The 22,283-nt window shown below is 38.1% G+C and overlaps 1 protein-coding gene across 2 annotated transcripts in view; it reads right to left on the reverse strand.

The window, feature by feature from the left end:
* The window catches only part of cpne5b (copine Vb), an 81,509-nt gene continuing 59,226 nt past the window's right edge, over positions 1-22,283 (reverse strand). For both annotated transcript variants that reach the window (XM_088422429.1, XM_088422430.1), the window contains 11 exons: positions 18,758-18,799; positions 18,593-18,668; positions 16,547-16,600; positions 15,961-16,022; positions 13,950-13,996; positions 11,861-12,042; positions 11,652-11,779; positions 11,169-11,271; positions 6,740-6,797; positions 5,700-5,773; positions 1-4,577 (listed from right to left, as the gene is read on the reverse strand). In XM_088422429.1, the coding sequence (XP_088278555.1) occupies positions 4,386-4,577; positions 5,700-5,773; positions 6,740-6,797; positions 11,169-11,271; positions 11,652-11,779; positions 11,861-12,042; positions 13,950-13,996; positions 15,961-16,022; positions 16,547-16,600; positions 18,593-18,668; positions 18,758-18,799 (1,018 nt within the window). In that variant the 3' untranslated portion in view covers positions 1-4,385. The remainder of the gene's footprint in view (positions 4,578-5,699; positions 5,774-6,739; positions 6,798-11,168; positions 11,272-11,651; positions 11,780-11,860; positions 12,043-13,949; positions 13,997-15,960; positions 16,023-16,546; positions 16,601-18,592; positions 18,669-18,757; positions 18,800-22,283) is intronic.

The raw sequence follows: 22,283 nt of genomic DNA on the forward strand, positions 1-22,283 counted from the left end.
TACATTTTTTTCCTTTGAATTGAACTTTAATTTAAGGCAATCCATTACAGAGCATTTCACAACCAACCATTTGACAATAATCATGTACAGTAAAAGAAAGCAGTGTCATGCAAATAAAAAAAAGAGAAATAAATGCTGCATAAACAACAAAGATAGTTTGTGGGGTTGAAAAATCAAATGAACTGTAACATGCTAAATTACCTGCTACAATTGAGTTGTTTTGACCAACGGTGAAAGAAGCAATGTATGCAGAAGCAGGTACAACAGAGGAAAAACAGCAAACGGCGTACATGCATGTTGTTTCTATTTCGTAAAATGACAATAACTGTATAAAACCACACCAGGACACATGCAGCCGATCCATATCGAAAAAACATAAACCTAAAGGGAAATGATGCGTAATTAATGGCAGGAGCAATGGCCTTTCAGACTATACAAAAAAAAAAATAATCAAAACAGTAGTATACCTCAAAAAATATAAAACAATTTCAATATGCACTCTTTAATATTAAAGTGCTGTAATAGGATCAATATGCAAATCAGCATTCATGTGTGCTTTACATTCTCATGCATAATGATTCCCATTTACGTTTTAAGTGTAAATGGTTTCTTAAATATTCTGCCCTCGTTTGTATATGTGTCGAATAGCGAAACAATGTCAATGAACTGCAACATTTGTAAGCCTCTTTGGCTGCTACATTGGGAAACAAATAAATGACATGGAATAAACCTGTGTTTTCCGTAAAAGGAAAGAACTCAAAAGCAGTCACAGACTACTAGCGGAAATCAAAACCCTGCAATAAAACAAGATGATGCTGATTTTGAGAACGCTGACAAAACTGGCCAAAGTTGCATTTTTGTAAAAGTATGTTATTAGTGCTGTCACTAAATTAAAATGAAATGATGAATGAAAATATGTAAAAAGCTTGGTGCTTTGCATTGATGCGGTGGGCTAAACCCAAGCTGCATCTGTAGTAAGCTGGATCCTATTTACAAAGAATGCGTACCTCAACCTTTATCAAATTTGCCGTCAGGGAGATTTTTCAAGTCAAATTTACCATTCATTGGACTAACAACTCTCACATGCTCTGCTTCGGGCAACTCCCAAAGGGAGCCTATCAGTTTATTCCAAAGACAATTACAACCAATCAGTGTTCACTTCAAGATGTGCTTGGCTTGTTTTCCAACACAAGAAGCCTGATGTATAAAATGAGATCCAAACAGCATACAGAAAGCAGAAAGTTAAAGAACAAAAATGAGAATAACCCTTTGAAAAAAAAATAACGCTTTAACTATCTGTAAATGATTGATTCGGAATTCAACTGGTTGAAGCTACAGTTGTGCTCATAGGAGTACATATCCTCAGGGCCTGTCAACTTATGATTTCAACTACATACCACACACATGATCATATGTGAAATAACAAATCTCTGTGGACATGTTCTGAACTTGCGCGTCTCATCAACTCACTTGCAATAAAGTGAAGGACACTATGTGAAAAACACTGGCGGGGAAAAATCTGACTTGTGATGCAATGTCTGTCCAAATGAAGGTTACCTGATAGCTGATGCCTGGCAGCTGGGGGCAAAATGGATTTACTCTGATAGGGTCTCAACATTTTTTGTTTAGAATTACGACAGGTTCAGATTTAGTGACCGTGAAGCCTCATGGCAAAAACAAGCCATGTTTCCCCACCGATGTCCATCCTCCATCAATTCATGCTGGAGTGAATAATACAGTATGTGTGATATGTCAGGCAGCTTTCTCGCATGTGCAATTTTAACTCGCATTTAATCAAGCCCAAACCCAGTTTGACCCACCTTGCAATGCCTCAGGAGCAATACTGTGAGTGGGTGGCCAGTGGATAATCCAATTAGGGTTGCAAAAAGTGAAACATTCCAGTTGGAATAAACGTAAGGATGTAAGATTTGACTGTATAATGTATATATTATCAGACTGGAATTTAGATTGTTTTTGCAAAATGTCTGCTAATTCTTAGAACATTAACAGCCCATCGCCCCCCCAAAAAATAATATTCCATTATAAGCCTTGTTAAAGACAGCACATTTTTCATTTTAGTTCATACACTAGGTTTAAATTGCTTCTTAGCTTGATAATAGGGTGACCAGATTTTCAACAGTAAAAACAGGCACGACAGGTTTACTGAAAATGAAATATGTAACTACCAGTAATTATCACCAGGATCTATTTATAACAAATGTAATTGCTAGTCAATCTGGTGACTATTATATTTTAGCTAATGCTAAATGCTATCTTGGATGACAGTTCAAAAGCCCTAAACAAGTCAATGCAGTCGCCACGATCCAATATGTTTTGCTTGGGTTGTATTGTGTCGTGTGAGTAAAATTGGTGTCCTCCACCTCTGCTAGCTGACTTGAAATCCAGCTTTTCTTATTTTGGTTTGTCATTAAAAAATAAAATGTTTCCATCGCGACCCCGCTCACGAACTAGTCGTTGCTGCTTGGTGCATTTCATTAGTATTTCATTTGAAATGTCCCACTGTGGAAGTTTCTTTCTGTGCTTGTTTAAAAAAAAAAAAAAAAAAAAACAGAAAAAAAAGAAAAGTGGTCCGATTTTATTTCCCATGATTCATCTACACAGAAGCAAATAATAGTTCTGATTCTGGTATTATAAATCCCTATGACGACTGTGTGATTGACATACGCATGGCCCAAACTGCTGTGGTGACTTGCTGGGATTAAAAAAAAAAAAAAAAAAAAAAAGGATGTCAGGACAAGACCCACATAAAACCAGGACAAAACAATGGAGTTAGCAAAATCTATTGGGACTCAAGAAACAAGGCTAAAAATCCGGACTGTTCTGGTTAAAACGGGAACATCTGGTCACCCTATGCAATAAACCAACCTTAAATTACATTCACATTAAAAGAAAACAAAAACAACTTTTAACTGCTCCAACTTTCAAGTTTTCCCGAGCCAAACATTCCACGGAGAATTCCTCCAGGAATACAGTATAGTGGAACCTCTAAATTCATCATATAATTTTAGACTTGCATCTAAATCTTATACAAAAGTATTTTTTGTTTTTCTTTGGCTTATTTTGTGGGACCATCACAAAGTGGTGCCAGTGATGTCAAAGAGGAAATGTGTGACAGAGCTGGAAACGCAACGAATTAGAGTATAGAAGTAGGCTAGCAATATTCACGCTACATACATACGTCTCTGTCCTGGCTCTTTGTTCAATATGGCTCAAGTTACAAAACACTGACAACGATAAGAAAAAGACGTAAAAAATATTACAATAGACGAGACGATGAGCTGTGTAACAGCCAGTAGTGCCCTTTTGACCCTGTGATTGTTACATTCAATTCGAATCATTTCCCTCGGGAAAATCGTTTCAATTTACGAACCAGTGGAATGGACCGAAGTTGACTTTAGAGGTTCCAACGTATACCAGAATATGTTTGCCCCTTGCAACTCTACTTACAGTATGTGAATAAAAGCAAAAGGTACCACAATACTGGCCCATAAAATAATCTGTCTTTACCAACACATACTATCAACAAAAAAAATGCTTTAAAAAAAGATAAAAACAAACACGGATCTTGGAGAATTGTGCCATGCCAAAAAAGGCTAGCGAGTAAATATGATGGAAACGAAACAATAGTGCAGAAAGAGATTGTTGACCATGCTTGTAAATATAATTTATCATTAAATATGCTTGATATCTTTTTGAATAAATTATGCTTTTATTTAAATATATTAATGTATGTATAAATATTAACCTGCAACCATCCTTTGAGGTCATCTGCTGTTTATATGGGAATCAAATAAAAATAGGATATGCTTTTCTTAAGTTTTATCAACTATCCATGCCACTCTTAACAATATTTGATATTAAAATGTAAATAAGGGGACTCTTGTACAACATGCGCTTATAAACTTCTCCTCAATAAGTAAGAGAAGGACAAAGTCCTTAGGATATGAAATACCTGATTGATGTTTGAAGAAATGAAATTGTAAACTACGCGCAGGTATTTTTCCTCAATCATTCCTGATGCATCATTACGTAAATAGGGAGACGATCTCCAAATATAAAAACTAATTCCAGACAAGAAAAGATGCCTGAAAATATAACCGTTATTAGGCCACACCAAAAACTGACAAGGAGTGCTTCAGGTCAAAGGTCACATGACCTGAAACAAGCACAGACAGGCACAAGTTTTAACCACAACATGATCTTTTTGTCCCGCCCACCTGCTGTCCATTTAGACGTGAAACAGTCTTTGCCGCAGTTTTGATTAAAAAAGACTTTTAGCCAACGGCTCCCGGGAAGTTTGCGTCCACTCTTCAAGAAAAGATGGCTGCTTCACGCCGTTGACTCATCAACAAAATGCCATCCGCTCAGATGTGTGTGTGGTGGTGCGTGTGTCCGGGCGGCGTGTACGGCGGCGGGGCGGGGTTGGGTTTGATCCCTCGATTCTTCATGTAGGAAATGAACTGGTCGGGGATCTCCGCTAGCACGTCTTTAGCCAGCCGGGCCATGCTTAACACATGGTTACCAGTCCGGTCCATATAATCTCGGAAGGGAACAAACTGAAGAGGAATAATACAAGACGTGTTATACAACCCGCATCACGCACACAAATTGCAGAGTGTTACAGTTGAGTAAGCGTTTATATGTCGCATACTAGATTTACTCTAATGTATTTGTGTCATCCTGCATAAATACAGAATGTATATTGATTGGCTGCGTCTTGACATGCAAAGACAATACACGAAAATGCTTTCAGGGCTATGGTCTCCAACACGGTGCCCCCGAAGACCAAATTAGTTGCTGTAGGTCCCGTACTAAAAATAACTTCACCTTCAAGCTATGCGTGACAGTAACCCGCCTCCAACATGGCGTGAACTCTCAAATAAACCTTACTATACCAAATAATTCATATGTGAACGTCAATGCTTTGGTATGCTTTTATTTTGAAGTTGAGCTCAGCAGGATGTTGTAGTATATTGGCTGACTTGACTCTACATACATATCAACAACATTACGCTGTACTGAAATCGAGTTCATTTGCTAATTGTGCTAATTAACGCTTTGAGCGTCACTGACGTGAAAGGACGTCGACGAGAAACCTACTCAAAAGCGCCATTTATGTCAATTAGCATCAGCTTTGATTTGTTTGTTTGTTTTTATGGGAATGGACACAATTACTGTTCCTACCGATCACTTTTTAATGAACCGGGCTTATTCAAATGTGCGGTTTTCGCTAGCAAAAATCTTTACAGTGTTTTTTAAGTCTCTTTGTGTCATAAACCAAACGGAAACATATTTGTCTAAAATATCACTAATGTTTCTAGAGAGTAGAACAGTCTGCTGATATGCACAGTTTAAATTTAACAAAACAAATTTGATTTCCTAAAAACTAAAAAAACAATAATTTTATAATACAGAAATGGGCTTTATTGTGGTTTGTATTCATGATAGTTTTTTAACAAAAAAAAATACCAAATACCAAATTATTTAATGGAATGAACAGAATAGCTGAATATGCGACTGGAAACTGAATTCATGAAGATTAAAAAATAAAATAAAATCTCTGCAGTATCTTGAATGGTGTGGCATGGAACGTTTCTCCCGTTTCTGCTTTTCTGACCTAGATATCTCAAACGACGTTTGAATAGCTAAAATTTTTATGCCTCGATAAGAGCCGTTACCTGGACAATGTCTCTCTCTGCAAGTTTCCCTCGGGATGAGACCCGAATGTCATCACCATCCAGCTCCACCATAGCTGCAAGAACATAAAGGCATGAGTGGAAAGCATGCAAGGAAATAAATTATTGATACCACACCTCACCAAAGGAGCGAATAGCATTCAGTGCTGTAGCTATCTAATCATCTGAAAAGTCCTGTATTTTGGCCTCTGACAGGGGGTAGTTAGACATTTTTCTATGGGGTGGCCGCGGTGTCGCAACACCTCAGTGAGGGGCGGCATGCCGTCGGGGTTATTTGGAGTTAAATTTAAATATGCAGCTAAGTGCATTGTTCTCTTGGTTATCACAGGGGCTCCTTTCCCAAAAATACCCACGGTAACTGTAATCCATCGAAAAGAGGTTGAACCTTTGTTTTCTTTGGATTTCGTTGATGTAAAAAATTGTGCTCATGTTAATTAATGACCATAATTTTATTACAGGTTAACCATGCAATTTATTCACTTTTTCAAGTCTGTTCCTCTTGTTAAAAAAAAAAGAATATTTATCAATATTGATTTATTTTTACTCGTCCGACTTAAAAGGTAGAAAAATAGCAAAAAAAAAAAAAAAGACTGTTAAGCAAACCTGTAATAGAAAGGGTTCTGGTCATAAAGGAAAATTCAAGTAAAGAGTGAAGCCGCGATAACCGAACTGCGAAGGAGCGAGGGAAATTTGTATAAGCACACCCACGCATGAAAATTGGCAGTAGAATCCCAAATATCAAAAAGTGGGGGATGCCTAGCATTCATAATCATCTTTCCTTCTTAACACTTCCAACCTGTGGTAATTCAACCATTATATTTCATAATTAACTATTCATCTACCTTGGACACAGATAATTCTGGAATGCAATTTCCTTATAATAATGAAATGTCATTTAAAATGTAAATTACGATCCAATACTTGTTTGGACACTATTCTCCCTGCAATTTCTGCTGCCTACAATTAAAGGGGTGATTAATCTTTATCACTGCAGCAGGCTTTAAGCATGAAAGTCGCCATACCGTCAAATTCAGCCTGACCCACTCCGACGATGATGATGGACATTGGAAGCTTTGCACCCTACAGAATAATCAAGGCAGAGCAATTAAAACCATGTGCGGATGTACACTTTTTTTCTTTGGAGGGGGGGCTTGTACAAAGTAACCGACATTATGACATCAGAGCAGTTACATGCTCAGCTATGCATGGTACAGCCACGCTAATGTTCCATATCGCCCTTTAACTAGCCGAGTGACCTTTAAGTCCCACAAGGCTTGCGTGGAATGACAAAAACAGTCGGGTGAGCAAGGTGATAAGAGTATAGTACCGCAATGGAACATTTTTATTCCATTCGCTTATGTCCCCTTGTTGAATGCTTTTGCGTACAACTTGTTTATTCGCATGCAGGAGGAGGCGAAGTCAAGTGACAATATGAACTGCTAGACTGATAAACAGCCGCTTACATATTGCCGTGGCAGAGCGAGTTGAATAGCCCACGGGGAAAGTTTTGGCAAGCTCTGCGATGAGCGATAAAATGCGTCGCGTGCCTTTCGGAATAGATGGAAGCTGTTGTGAGCTGGGAAAGGAGGGAAAGGGAGGAGATGCCAATCTCAGTCAATACAGCATCCGCCCACAGTCACTCGCCCAGCCACTCCCAAGCCACGCAAATTCAAACGGCAAATACCATGCATCGGAAAGTATGGCGTTTAATTGGCCCGTATAAAAGGTCCTTGAGAACAGTGCTTCTCAATATTTTTTTATAATGACACATTTTTTTAGCCTCCTGCTGGAAAACTGTCACGCTAATGGCAATGTGAATCCATACAAAATAAAAACATTCAAATAAAATAACTGCAAATGCATCTAATGTAATCTCTCTCTCTCTCTCTCTCTTTTGGTTGCCTTGTTTTTGTTGGCCTTCTTGTCACCATGGGTGAGTAGTCAGGGCCAGCAGGTCAATCTGACATAAGCACTAACGGAGGTTCTGCCAGACGTTCAAAACAAACAAAATTGTATTAAATTCTCAACAGTCCATTACCCTAATTTTATCACCATTCTATTGGCTGCAGAGTTTCCGTAGTAGCATTTTAATTTTATAAAATCAGATTTCAGCTCCCCTGTGTTATTTTATGTCAACGTAATGTTCCCTAACTGTAGACACTGTTAGCAATGGCTAATCATTACATTTCAGAATTGAAAAAGAAAAACAAAGAACGGGAGATGGCGAGCAACGATGTCAGCACATTTACATCCGATGCTTGGTTGAGCTAAATTATTTTACGACATGTGCAATAGGTTACAAAATGGCACTAATAGGTAACTAGTGAATGGGTGAATAAATGCTTTATGGGTGAATAATATTATCCAAACATAGACCAGCCTGACTCTTGGTAAAACAACTTGAACAATCTAATGACTTTTGTCTGGACAATTAGTGAGCCTCTTTCACAATACTTCTCCAACCGCACATCAACATAATAATCAGTATTCAACACTTCTGTCAGTGCCTGTCCTCCCACACACACTGAGACAAATGTGTGTGTGTGTGTAGTCTATGACATTAAAACCAAAAATAACTTGGCAGTATACCATGCCCTATTTTTTACATGAGGCTGACAGCCCGGAGTCAGTCTAATGAAACAACAAAGAAACCGTTAATTTTCTGTGCAACTCACTGCGGATGTGCTCCTTAAATGCAAATGTCATGCACTCATAGGCTTTATTGTGGCTTTCAAGAAGTAGGTACGCAGTTTTTCAGCTTAAGATGTCTTTTTAGGTGAACCGAAGTCCTCTATTTAGATTTTAGGAAACACTTCCTATTGGCCTGAACTTATAAAAAGCAAAGATTTTTTCTGAGGATTATTTTTGTGGTGGGTGTTTTTATTTTTTGCCTGAATAGCAATATAGAGCAGCGTTTCTCAACCTTCTTTAGATGATGTACCTGCAGATGAATATGTTTAGTCGATAACCCTTAACCAGTGTGAAACAAACTTTGAACAGAACAAAGGAAGATTTAAAGTCATTCATTTCTGACTTATTCAACTTTATAACTGCGTTTGTAGTGATTTTTCTCAGTTTGTTTTATTCAGTAACTCCATAGATGGATGATGTAACGTTATCTTTTTTATTTCAGGCTCGTCTCCTGAAAAACTGGATCACTAATGACAACGCTTATCTTTTTAGATCTGGATAAAATAAGGGTGTAAAATAATAAATGAGTCAATTTTGCAATGGAGTCACAATAGCCCAATATAACAATAAATCGATTCATGTTCCAATTCATTAGCTCTTAATTTGAAAAGAAAGTCTATGATTCCCGTCATGGCATTGCAAAGCATATCTGTTTGGCACACTAACTTCAGAATGTTTCAAATTTTCAAAATTGCTAGCAAGTTGACTTCAACTCATTGAACCTTCTCTTGTGCATTGTCTACATATATTAGGCATAAAAAGAACACACACAAACATAGACTAGGTTTACATAGACTTTAATTCTTGCTATTTTTGGTTATTTATGTCCTTAATAATCAGGACATGCAATGTTTATTTTGATGACTGTTTTTTAGTCCATCCTCTAACGTTAAAATGTCACATATCCCCTTGATCTGATAGTACCCTCAAGAGGCAATCATACCACCATTTGAGAACTGCCGGTATAGAATATGGACGGTTTCTTACATCGTAATAGGACTTGGCTTTCCCTTAGGTGTCACTTTGTTGACCACCCCCCACCAGCAGCACCACTTGCACATCATCAGTCACCCCTTTAAGTTTCGTTCAAGCAAATCCTGGTTCCAATCTAAATGTGCGGCGCAGTGCTTTTGGCATATGTGGTGAGATGAAGGATAAAGACAGACACTTAATAAGAAGATGAGAGAGCCAAAGAAATCAAAGACTGTGAAGGATTTGGTTCTATAGGGAAAGGGGTGACACGTCTGCTGAGAGCGGGATTTGATCCTCCAGAGGGGATGAGAATGAAAGAGACAGCGCAAGTCTTTGGATGTGTGGGCGAGACAGTCTGACTTTTTCAAGGGGAGGCTGCAAAGGGGCTAGAGGGAAGGTGACGAGCGTTTGACATGACTTTTTTTTGTAGACTAGCAATTTGTAAACTCACACGCAGAGGTTAGTCACAAATTCAAACAAAGTCATGCAACTTTTCCCGCATGCCATTCTTATTATTTCTGAGTGGAAAACACTTTGCCGGCACATATAAAAATAAGTGGAAAAGATCCAAAGAGGGTGAAAGCGGAAAACGTGGAAGCGGCAAGTATCAGTCAGCGGCAGTCACAGAAGAAACTGTGAGATAGAGCAGCAGGCAAGATCTTAAAAGGAAGGTGTGGCTGTTCTAATGTGTTGACTAACAGTCGCAAATTCCCTTTAAATCCAGTCTGCTGGGTGTTCTCAGCCCGCGGCTGGCTGCGGAGGAGGTGATAGGCGCTTAGAAAAAGAGAACAAGGGGAAAAGGTTCGAGTCAAAGAGAGAAAGACAAAATACATTTGGGAGGGAGAAAGTACAATCTTGTCTATTTTTTCTTTTTAATAAACTTGAATACATTCCGTGTGGAAAGTTTGGTCAGTGACCACAACAAGCACCTATATGAACACATTTAGTTCGGGCTGGGCAATATATCGAAATAATTCAATTCATTTGTTGTTTTACAAATCGAAGAAAATGAGCTAAATTGTGAAATTGAGATTTTGGAAAAGTGGCAGAATGGTTTACAGTCCATTTTTATAAGTCAGAGATTCAAAGTGTTTATTATCATGTGCGCAGTGTTGAATTGAGTTTCTCTTCTTCAAGGTACCAACTTCTTGATAACTCTTTTAGTACCAACCATTTTACGCACTCCTTTAGCCTCTCTCTAAAATATTTGGAAATACATTGAAATAATTACATGGGATTGAAAGTCTAGACTCCTAAAAACGTAAAATTACATCTTTGGAATTGATTGAATTCATTTGATGGCTGAGTTATTTTGCACATACAGTTACTATAGATTTTTTTTTTTTTTTACGGGACTGAAAATCACAATTCACATTTGCTGAAGTATGAGAAAACGACCAGTCGGTCACGGTTCATCTTATGAACATCACGTGATAAACAAATAAACCTTGATTGGTCGATACACAAGCCTTGAGCACAGAAGATTTTGTTGTATTTTCAAACAGAAAGTAGAAAGGACTTGAAAAAGAATTTATCAAATTATTTATAGACAAAATGTTAACCTCAAGTGGTAAAAACAGCAACATAAATTGATGATCTCTAAAAGTCCAAAATGTTTGAAGAAAATCAAGATTGTATTTTTGACCATAATGCCCAGCCCTATATTTAGTAATCTTAATTATCTGGCATGTTTATTTAATTGGACACCTGGGGAAAAATTGTGTCTTCGCCACAAAATCTCAATTTAATTGTGTCATAAACAAATGAGTACCGGCCTCCCACACTCACATTGACGATGGCCTCTTTGGTCTGAGCCATGTCAGAGATGACTCCGTCCGTAATGATGAGGAGCACAAAGTACTGGGAGCCGTCTTGCACCGATGCCGCATACCTGCGTGTGCACACGGTCAATCAGATACGTCAGTGTTTTCATCAAGTAGCCCTGGACGGAAAATGTGTCCATCATGTCACAATTTATTCATTTCCTCTCATTGTTTATGTCAGAGCGTGTTCACGTTTCTCATTTGTTCTTTCGAACGAGTCGAGCTTCTTTTGACAGCTGTCATGCATGGCAGCGAATGAGTTAATGGTGACCGTAATACATGAATATTTCTTTAGCAACTGTTTCCCAATGGCAACATATTCATGTTTAACTCATTCACTGCAGATCCAGTTTTTTATATACTTCATCACTGATGTGTATAGCGGTTAATGGCAGTGAATTAGTTAATGAAGAAAAATGTTATTGCCACAAAATTCCTGTTTGTTCACCTTGCAACATGGTTGACTACTGGTGCGAAGTTGGTCGGCCCATATAGTTGTACTGTCTTCAGACTCTGGTGGTAGGCTTCCAAGATGCCCTCTATACCGTTGCAATATGGATTCTCCATGTTTCCATTCTAAGGAACATTACATTAAAAAAAAAAAAAAAAACTCACACACACAATTGTCTCTGAATGTAAGGCTGAGTGGAACATTACCAGTGGAAATTCATGTGACACTCGTCCATCGGGAGGGAGTTTGGCTCCGAAGCCGAGAGCGGGGAACATCTTATCACTGTCATAATCCTGAATGATCTCGCCAACAGCCTTCAGCGCCATGGCATAGGCGTTCAGCTGGTACGGGTTCATGTAGTGGAGGGAGGTGGACTGTGAGGGGTTACCTGTTGGACATACAGCTCTCACTGACTGTGTGCACCTGGGACACATGCGCCAAGTACCATCTAACCATTTTTGGTTGGATGAAAAAAAAAATCTGTGTCTGATTTCTTAAACTTTGAATATAGTGGTACTGTATCTTTAGACGCGTTGGATCATCAACTATTTTCTGGCTCATCTGATAGTAAATTGCATCACGAATGAAAATTTCCATCCACATAAAACGCTTACAACATTTTGCAAAGGTGTCACTCCAACACAGTCTGGAAATAAATTGATTCATGTTCCAGTTCATTTGCTCTTAATTTGGAAGGAATAATGTAAAGACTAAAAAAAGGTGGGAGCTTGGTGGTGCAGTGGTTAACACGTCTGCCTCACACTTCACAGTTAAGTTCTCTCCGGGCACTCCCGCTTCCTTCCACAGTCCAAAAACATGCATGGCAGGTGTATTGGACATACTAAATTGTCCTTAGGTGCGATAGGGTGCGTGAATTCTTGTCGGTCTCAGTGTGCCCTGCCTGCAATTGGCTGGCAACTAGTTCAGGGTATCCCCCGCCTACTGTCCGAAGTCAGCTGGGATAGGCGCCAGCAAGCCTGTGACCCTTGTGAGAATAAGCTGATATAGACAGTGGATGGATGGATGGATAAAAAAGGTTTGTTCAAACTAACCCAATTATCGGTCAGAAAAAGGATCAACCCAACATTTGGGGCAATTTGGCAAACGCAACCCAACTTTTGGGATGTTTGAGGTTGTTTGGTGTAAAACAACCCAGAGAGTTGGGTCAAATTGACCAAAATCAGTCTCTTTTGACTCATTGTCTTTGGACTCATTGTATTTCAACTCAACTGTTTTTCAAGTGTACTGTTCCTGTCACAGCATTAAAGGGCATCAAATTAGATTTTCTAATACCGCCAGAAAGCCTGTTAAAAAATGTCATCCCTTCTGAAGTGCCTTCACATACCCCCCTGGGGTACTCTCCATTTTAGAACAGCGGCTATAAAATATGAATGGCTTCTTACATCATGATTGCATATTAATATCATGGTGTCACCTTAACCTTCTTCACTACTACCTAATTTGCTTTATTTATTTTTTTAAAAGCAGCACCCCTTTCACACCGTCAGTCAGGTTTGAGTAAACCCTCCATTTGCGAACTACTGCTTTACGCAGTCAAACAACTCAGAGGTCAAATCTTTTTTAAACAGATCCTGCTCAGTCATCATGGAGGAAATTCCTAATTTAAGTAAAACTAGATTGTCTGATTATATTCTGAAGTATAGAGATAATCAGCAGAATAGAGTTATTGTGGCTGTTATTGTTAAAACAACTCAAATGAGGCAAACTGTACAATCTGCAAAGTTCAAACGACAACACATCGATCACTGCGCCATGGCTTGTTGGACAGCTTCTCAATAACTGTGACCTTTCGAAATAACCCCCCCGCAAATGCTGTGTTATTTGGTCATTCACAATTAAACATTATTGACAAATCTGTAAGTTGAATATACATGAATAAATAACATATTTATGTGCCGAACTAGGTATCCAAAAGTTTGACAGCAACAAAGATGCTAGTTTTTTACAAGTCAATATGCTGTCACAAAAAAAAAATGGAATCATGTTGCTTTATATGTTCACATCGGCGAGCTACAACAAGGGCTCACTCAGGCCAGTAAAAAATTATAGCAGAGTTTTTGTCCTCTATTTTTCCCGCTATTACTTTATTTACCGCGTATCGATGGAGCAAAGGTCATCACTTGCAGGTGACAATGTTTGTACAGTATCCGACCGAGGCCCCCGCTCGTGTGTCTGTTTGTGATTGATTCCGAAATTGGACATGCCACAGCCAAAGAGCACTTCTATCACTTCTGCCTTTACACAGCCGCCCCACATCCACTTTGTATCACTCACCGTTAGATGCCGTGAAATCGATAGCCACAGTGAAATTGATCTGCGTCCTAGAAGGGGGTGGAAAGGAAAACACGGAGAGAAAAATGTCCAGATAGAACAGGCAGGAATATCAAATGTTCCTCATCAGGTTCCGTGAATGATTTCTTATGGCACCAGAGGTCCAAAAGCCATCAGTACTTCAATTTGTCAGTGCCATTTGTCATATGTAGTCAAGCATAAAGTGGTCCCTCAGTTGGCTAAAAAAAGATTGAAGCGATTATACCCGTGTACTTATCCCACTTTCACCTCCACTAGGAGCAAAAAAAGGAAGCGACTTGCCAACGAGTAATTAAAGTGACGGAGCACTTAAGAACAAATCATAATCTAATTCTCCCTCGCTGATGAAGTTCTGCCTTCTTCTTGTTAATTTACGGCGCGGCGTCGAGATCTCGGGGGGCCCAAATGACAGCCCCTCATTACACGCCAACGACGGCCCAGAGGAAGGCAGGAGAATGATAAGCAAATGAATGACTTAAGGATTCACATTAACCTTTCCGTTTTAGACGGAGACTGAGAATATGCCAACGCCTGACCCTGCCGACCTTAGCATTAATTACACATGATTGTATTATTCATGAAGACTCCTGGATGCATTCGGGTGTCTGCGTGGTACAGTAGCTTTGTAAACTGCCGGGAAAAGCTTTGACAGTGATGTCATTTTTCAAACTCTCCCAGGAAACCACAAAGGAGTGTGTTTATCTGCTTGTTTGTGGATTGCGTGTGTCGATTTAAAGGTCAGAGTTAGAAAAGAAGCTGTGACATCTTTTGGAAACTCTTGTCATTTTCCTGAATCCCTGTTAAATGGCCGCTTGTGACACTTGTTCACACCACAGTCCAAGGAATGACTGCTAACACAAACAGTGTCAGCAGCTGCTGAACTCTTCCCTTCAGGCAGTACAGTTACATTTATTCACCAATATATGGCAATTTTGTCTATTAGACCTCTTGCCTGCAAATTTTCATAGGATGTTAGCTTTTTATACGCAAACAACATAGTCATAGAAATGAGGTTTTGGCTTCATCAGTCCAATATTAGGGACATTCCAAAGGTTGTCACTGTGTATCTTGCTTTCTTCTGTGGCTTTTTAAGTACACCTACATTTAAGCAATCATCATGGAAATCATCAACTATGTATTCCTTTTTTTTTTAAATGGAAATGGGCTTTGGAATAGTGAAAACAAAACATTTCAGTTTGCTTGAAATTGGCTGGCATGTTCTCCTTTTCTTTAAAGAATGGTTGTTATTGAAACAGTCAACTAGGCTGGCAAATAATGGGAAAAATAATTTTGGTTTTAAGCTAATTTAGCCATTTTTAGGAGTAAAAAAAATGTCTACACTTTGATAACTTTTTTTCACGTACAATTAATACCTTTAAAACTACATTTTTCCAGTTGCCGTTGACTGAAAAGGACATCATTTGTGCTGAGGGGTCAGGTAACGACCAATCACAGCTGTCTTTTGGGTTTGGTCATGTGACTTTTGTAAGCTGAACCATGATTGGTTGTTATCGGAAAATGTGAAACTAAATGTGTTTTGTATTTATTTAAATAAAAAAATATTAGCATTTAATATATCTATATGCTAATGTGTATTTAAATTTTATTTTATTTATTTATGTGAGCCGGGACCTTGGCCCAGCTGCCGGTGGCGCCCGGCTGGCTCTTTTGTTGTGTCTTGTAATCTGCTATGCTTTTGCTCAATAAAAGCCAGGGGGGGACGGCTGGGCAGTGAAACTAGCGTTGGAAGACCCACGAGTTCATTTGCCCAAGCTTTTTTTCCCTATGCCCGGCATAGAAAAGTCAATCTTGGCTGGTCTGAGTTACTCTTTTTGCTGTTTAAGCAGCTAGGCTTGTCCTAGTATTCTTTTCTGAGATTTCTCGGACAATATGCTGTATCATTTTGCCCAGTTTGAAGAGTAATATTTCGCTGTGCCCTCAGTGAAATGAGTCAAAGAAGAAAATGTGCACTTACCCTCCTTTGATGTAATCTAAGAATGTGAACTCGGACTCCACAGAGAAGGAGAGCAGGGTCACCTAAAAGAAAGAAAAAAAAATTGATTTGCTTTCAAGGCCAAACAACTCATACCTTTGCTTCCTTTGAATGACTTTCAATGTTGAGTGAGCGCTTGCCATGCGCGCCAAAAGATAAGAGATTGCTGCTCGGAGATGATTCATTCACCTTGCCTGAGACCAGTGTGAAGATGATTTGTATTGCATGCATTTGTATGCATTACTTGCACACAAGGAGAGAGGTTTGGAAGAAAATTTCTTGTTGACAAAGTTGTGATCTGTTCAAACGCTATTCAGTTTCTGAACTACAGCGATCTTTCCACAGACAACACTTATAAAGGAAACAATGAACAAGCCAATGCACAGGATTAACGTGCACAAAGTGTGGTGCACTGCACAAACTGCGCCTCCATCAATATTCTATCACTAAAAATACACCATTTTCACCTCCCACCAAATGTGATAATTGGATTGAATCAGTGAAGAAGAAAAAACAGTGAAGCACAAAAGAGGCAAACTTCTAGCTGGGATTGGCTCGAGACACTCACAGTTCCAGAGTTGACGTACTTCTTTTTCTTCATTTTCTTCTTGGTATTTATAACCTATAAATAAAAAAAGAACGAATAAGAAACACTTCTTTGCTTTGGACTGTTAAAAAAGTACTTACATGTCTTACAACCGTTTAAAACGCTTTATTCAAATGATTTTTAAGTAGCGTGAGCAAACATCCCATTTTATTGGGGACAGTCCTCATTTTCGATCTTGTGTCACGAGTCACCAACTTTGCCAGTCACGTTGTTTTGTCACAATTTGACATATGTGTTGAAATATATGATATCCCTATTTTCTTTCTTTTTTTTTATCTTTCCAATGCAGCTAATTTTCAGTGTTACGAGCAAGGTTTATAAAACAAGTTCATGCACTGAAGGTCCAAAAGGAAGTGGGTATCGTACTTGTGCAAGCAGTCGACTGCAGGTGCGTTAAATGACCACTCGCACAGTAGGACATCTCAACAAGCAATGGAAATACTAATCCAATGCATCAAACAGAAAAGGTTCGTCTATCAGCACATTGCAGAAGGTACTTGGAAACATTTATTTTTATATGCCAAACAGAACAGCTGCATTTCAATTCAAGTTGCAGGGATACGGGGATACAAATTTTACTTATTACTGCCATAACAAAGAAGCCAAACACCGCCAAGCAAAAAAGATGGGATAATGGTGAGTGCATTGACTGGTGAGAATTTATTGCATATTTCATTTTCGGGGAGCTTGCCATGTCTCGGTTTTTAATTTGAAAAATGTGGTTACTCTACTTTAAAGTAGCATTCAGAAATAATAGTTAAAAGTTCAGTATGTTATCCCTCGCATGCCAATCAGAAACGCAAACATTGAAGTGTCCAAACACAACACATATTTGATGGATGTAGTGGACAGCAAGTTCAAAGTGCGTGACTCACATTCAACTGACTGGAGAGCAAGAAAGAAATGTCAATTTTGAGACCAGAGATGTCTCAGCTCATTACTTTGATTCTCTATAGATGTGAAGCATGAAAGTGACAACCCCTAATTTCACATGGAGGAATAGCAATTTGTCTGACACACTGAACAATCTGCTGATGCAAAAAGTAAAAAGGCCTTTCAGACTCCCTGGGAGGTAGAGAAGAATCAAGAGTAGCACATAATGGAGATGACATCCAAAAGACAGGTATTTATCCTTTGGGTGAGTCTAGTGAACCGTGGCAGCGTGAAGATCAAGACATGTCTTCTTTAGAGCTTTTCACAGATTCAAATATTTGCAATTGATATATTAAAAGAAAGTAAAAAAAAAAAAAAAAAAGAAGAACGTGTACTCAACTCGAGTTTTTATCAAGCACTTTGAAACAGTCATTGCTGTGTACGAAGTGCTGTACATGTGGTAAAATTGATCAGGCAAAATAATGAAATGGTAACAAAAATTAAACAAGAAAACAAAACAATAAATAAAAACACAAATAATATAAAGTAATTGTAAAATAAGTTTGTTTAAAGTAATTTTGGATTGATTGTAATGATCCTTTAAATGCAGTCACATCATCAGGGTAATTTTAGTACCAGAATTTGATAAAATAAATAAAGGAACAAAAAAAATAATTTAAAGAGGATATAATGTTCCTTTTTTTTCTTGGAAGATAACGTAGTTCCAATATTTTTAACACAAAGCACTTGGACGAGGTAATGCAACACAAATATTGCAATGACAAAAGATGTTGAAAAATATTGAAGAAATGTTTAATTTTTTATGCTGTTTTCGGCAATAAAGATAATTAATTTGTTTCTATAATTGATATGATGACTCACAATTGTGAATGATATAATAATTCACAATTATTACCTTTAAATACACATTTTCCCACTTGCACTCCTAGGTCCCGAGTTAATATGATGTTGAAGATATGCTAACGACAACAATAATAACATTGCAATTGATTTGTACAGCGCTTTTCAAAAGAAAAAAAAAGTGCTGAAAATGTCTAAAAACGTTTAGTATAACTTTAAAATAGGTTTGTACCACCTGGAGTAAATTACAACAAAAATAAAAACACAAATTACCTCGTAGACATTAAACTGACTCTGCCCTCGAGCTAACTCTCGGTAGCTGGTGGTGAAGTCCCCGATGAAGTCATGGCTAGAAAGAGGAAAACGTGTGCAAGACAGTTAGACAACCTGGAAGTAACAAACAATCGGGCACTCACGTAAAGAGACAATTCCACTCACCCGCCGTCTCGATCCCAGTCATACACCTCCACTTTGATTGTTCTGCCGAAAGAATCAGACGGAGGCAGTGTTTGTAAGACAGTGGTTTGGAATGTAAGGAACGTGGGCTGCAATTCTGATTGCAGAGGCCCGACAGGTAAAGAAGACAGAGAAACATTTTCTAACTGGCGAGGAGTGGGAGGGAAGACGCTTCTTTTTGAGTTGCTTTTTCAGTAAATAAAAATTACAGCTTTTGCGGCCATTGCATGACACTGGGAGTGTTTGTGCAAGCAAAGCTCAGCATGCTTGTCTGCGCTGTCATGACTGAATATTTTTAGAATCTAGTATCCCACCAACGTCTCATCGATGAATTGAATCATTGGAATTGAATAATTTGTCCAATCCTTTAATCCTTACTTTAAAGGCATTTCATATAAAAAGGGAAACAAAGGAAACAAAAATACACTAGGGAGCTGAAATATGACCCAGATGATTACAATATGTCAAAGTTCAAAACGGCATGTTCATATTAATAGGAGTGTGCCGTCAAAAATACTAAAATAACATTTATTTTATGAACTCAAATTTTCTTGAAACATTTAATTAATCCAATGATTTTTACATGTTTGTGTCATTTAAAATCTTGAGTTCCTTCAAGTATGTGGATTTGCCCGAATTCCCAATTCTGATGAACTTTGTTTATCCTAAATATTTTTGTGAAGTGTGTAGCTTTTTCCATTCCTCCATTGCTTCAATTAATTAGCCGAGACTTTCCTTGTAACCCTTGTATAAACATGGCATTTTCTAGTATAGTGTGTAACCACAAACCACCACAATTCATCAATGGGACAGTGGTGGAGAGGGTGGCCTTCAAATTCCTCGGCACCTACATCAGCGAGGATCACACCTGATCCCAGAACACTCATTTATTAGTGGTTCATTATTACTGCCCTTATTGCTCTATTAATGTTTTTTTTTTGTTTGTTTTATTCCCTACCTTATTATTTGCTCAGTTATGGAATGTAGTCTGCTTGGGGAAGTGAACAGAATAAGAATGTCAGTGTCGCATAGTAATGCGTATGACAAAAAAAAAAAAAAAAAAAAACTCTTGTATTCTGATGTGGAATCTGTTTTAAAGCAATGGTGTGTAAGATTTAGGCCGTTTTTCATTACGGACAGCAGGGGGTGCTGCAGGTGCACCATTGTCCAAGCTATAACAAACATGGCCGCTTCCGGAGAAGGGCCACCCCCAATGTAATATAATTTCATGATAACCAGACCTACGATTACATTTAAAACATACTGTTGGTCATTGAGAACACATTCATTTGCAAGTTTTGGAAATTTACATTGATTTAATTTATTCCCTTTTAATGAAAATTACTGTCCCTTTAAAGCAAATGCGGGATACTGACAGAACATGGCAGTATGACAAGAGATAATTAGGTCATCACATTGGAGGAAGGTGTCCGCAAACTATGATTATTACAAACACTTCTCAGCCCTTTCCTCAAATACAAGCATAATTTAATGATTTGTGTAATGTGGTATGATGGCTTATAATTTACCATGTTAAATGGATTTTACAGTTCCTAATAAACATCCTACAGAACTCAAGCATATGGGTTTTTTAAATCAGTCAGTGGGTTTCCATTATATTATCCATCCATCTATTTTCTATTATTATTTATAATAAATTCTAAACATATTTGATAGTGACAGCGCTTTTAAATGGAGTGGCTGTTCACGCCCACAATAGCGCAAACCACCCTTGCACTAGTGCAGCAGAAAAAAACCAAAGCATAGAGGCAGTAAAAAAAAAAAAAAAAAATGTGGAGCACCTTCATAGCTAAGTTTTATTGATCTCAGTCCAAGGCTTTTCTTTGCCTTACATAAGATTCCACCAGCCCAGATTCCAAGAAAGCTGTCACAGAGGACGCAAGCCTCGAATAAGCCAAACTAGTTCCCTGCCATCTGGCCTCTATTGCTGTGTGATGACAGGTTGTTCTTTTGAGGTTATCTTCAAGCATTTGAGCGAGAGAATAACGGCTTGTCACATGAGGTGGTTTAAACAAACTGCTTCTCTCTCACATGTAAAAAGACTAGATGGAATTAGAATGGAAATCAAAAAATCGAGAGAATGGAAGAACAAGGCGGAGGAATATTGCATTAGACTAGTTGTTGATGGAATTAAATTTAAGATTGGCTGCTCTTTGTCACACGTTATTCTGACACCTTTGCATGGTGATTTAAAATACAACGATTCGAACACAGATCATAAGACTTTCAGATCCTTTAGTGTCCCCCTTGAACTCACAGAACAATTTACACTCCAGACCTAATCTGCCACTGTTATCTCCTGCTATTCTCAGGCTTCTTTTATGAAATGACTCATCTCCAGTAATGGAGGTACATGTTATTGAGAGAGTGGGGGGGGGGGGGATGGAGTACATTTAACACTGAACCATTCTCCTGCTGTAATTACCAAGATCTCTTTGTAATACTTGCCACAGATGAAAATGGAAAACTTCAGAGTCACTGTGCTTGTTAATATGGATGAAATGAGCTTTGGGGCTTGGGGGGTTAATTAAATTACTTAAGTACATTAAGTTATTAACTGTTGCTCAAAGCCCTGGGGCAAACTTGCCAAATATCATTCAAGGTTTTAATACAAATTATATTAAAAAACAACAACAACAACAATAACAATAACAATACGACTACAACAACAACAACTAATAATAATAATAATAATAATAATAATAATAATAATAATAATAATAATAATAATAATAATAATAATAATAATACCCCAAATGTTAACCCACAAACTCAGAGCTGTGATACAGTTGGCTGTGGTTCTTTTGAAAGCCAGGGGTGGAGCTACATGGTGGCCTACCTAAAAAAAAAAAAAAAAAAAATGTCTTTTTTTATATGCATGTAGTGCTCTTACACCCCTTGATTTCTTCAAGTTATTTATCTTAACTGCATATTTACATTTGAATTTTACACTATTTTCTTTAATTAAATCCTGACTGTGCATCCCACCACTGGTCATGACACCCAGGCCAGCTACATAATAGGGACATTTCTATATTGCTTGAAAGGATGGTGTGGCTTAGCAGTGGAGTGTTCATCTTCCAAAAGGAAAGTTGTGGGTTCAATTCTCGACCACATAGATGCTTCCATGAGCAAGACACTGAACCCTAATGCCAGCAAACACCATTGGTGTGTGAATGCGAAATTTTGTAAAGTGCTTATATGGTGTAAAATACACCATATACTGTAAGTTCACTCCATTTACCATGAATGATTCCGTAGAATTAATCAGCTTAATGTATTAAGACATTGTATCACAGAGTAGAAAGCTAAATATCCAAATTGATTATACATATTCAAGACCTGTGGAACGATTTCCCTTGCAGGCAGGAGCTGTTATATGTCACATTAATATTTTTCAGATTCATAAAACAGTTTTTATCTGCACCATTGAGTCATTCCACTCCATCGTTTTAATTGATCGCTCCCAGTGGGGTTTAAAAACCAT

Source organism: Hippichthys cyanospilos, chromosome 9 (genome assembly GCF_059441005.1).
Source record: "Hippichthys cyanospilos isolate Australia breed blue-spotted pipefish chromosome 9, RoL_Hcya_1.0, whole genome shotgun sequence".
Taxonomy (NCBI): domain Eukaryota; kingdom Metazoa; phylum Chordata; class Actinopteri; order Syngnathiformes; family Syngnathidae; genus Hippichthys; species Hippichthys cyanospilos.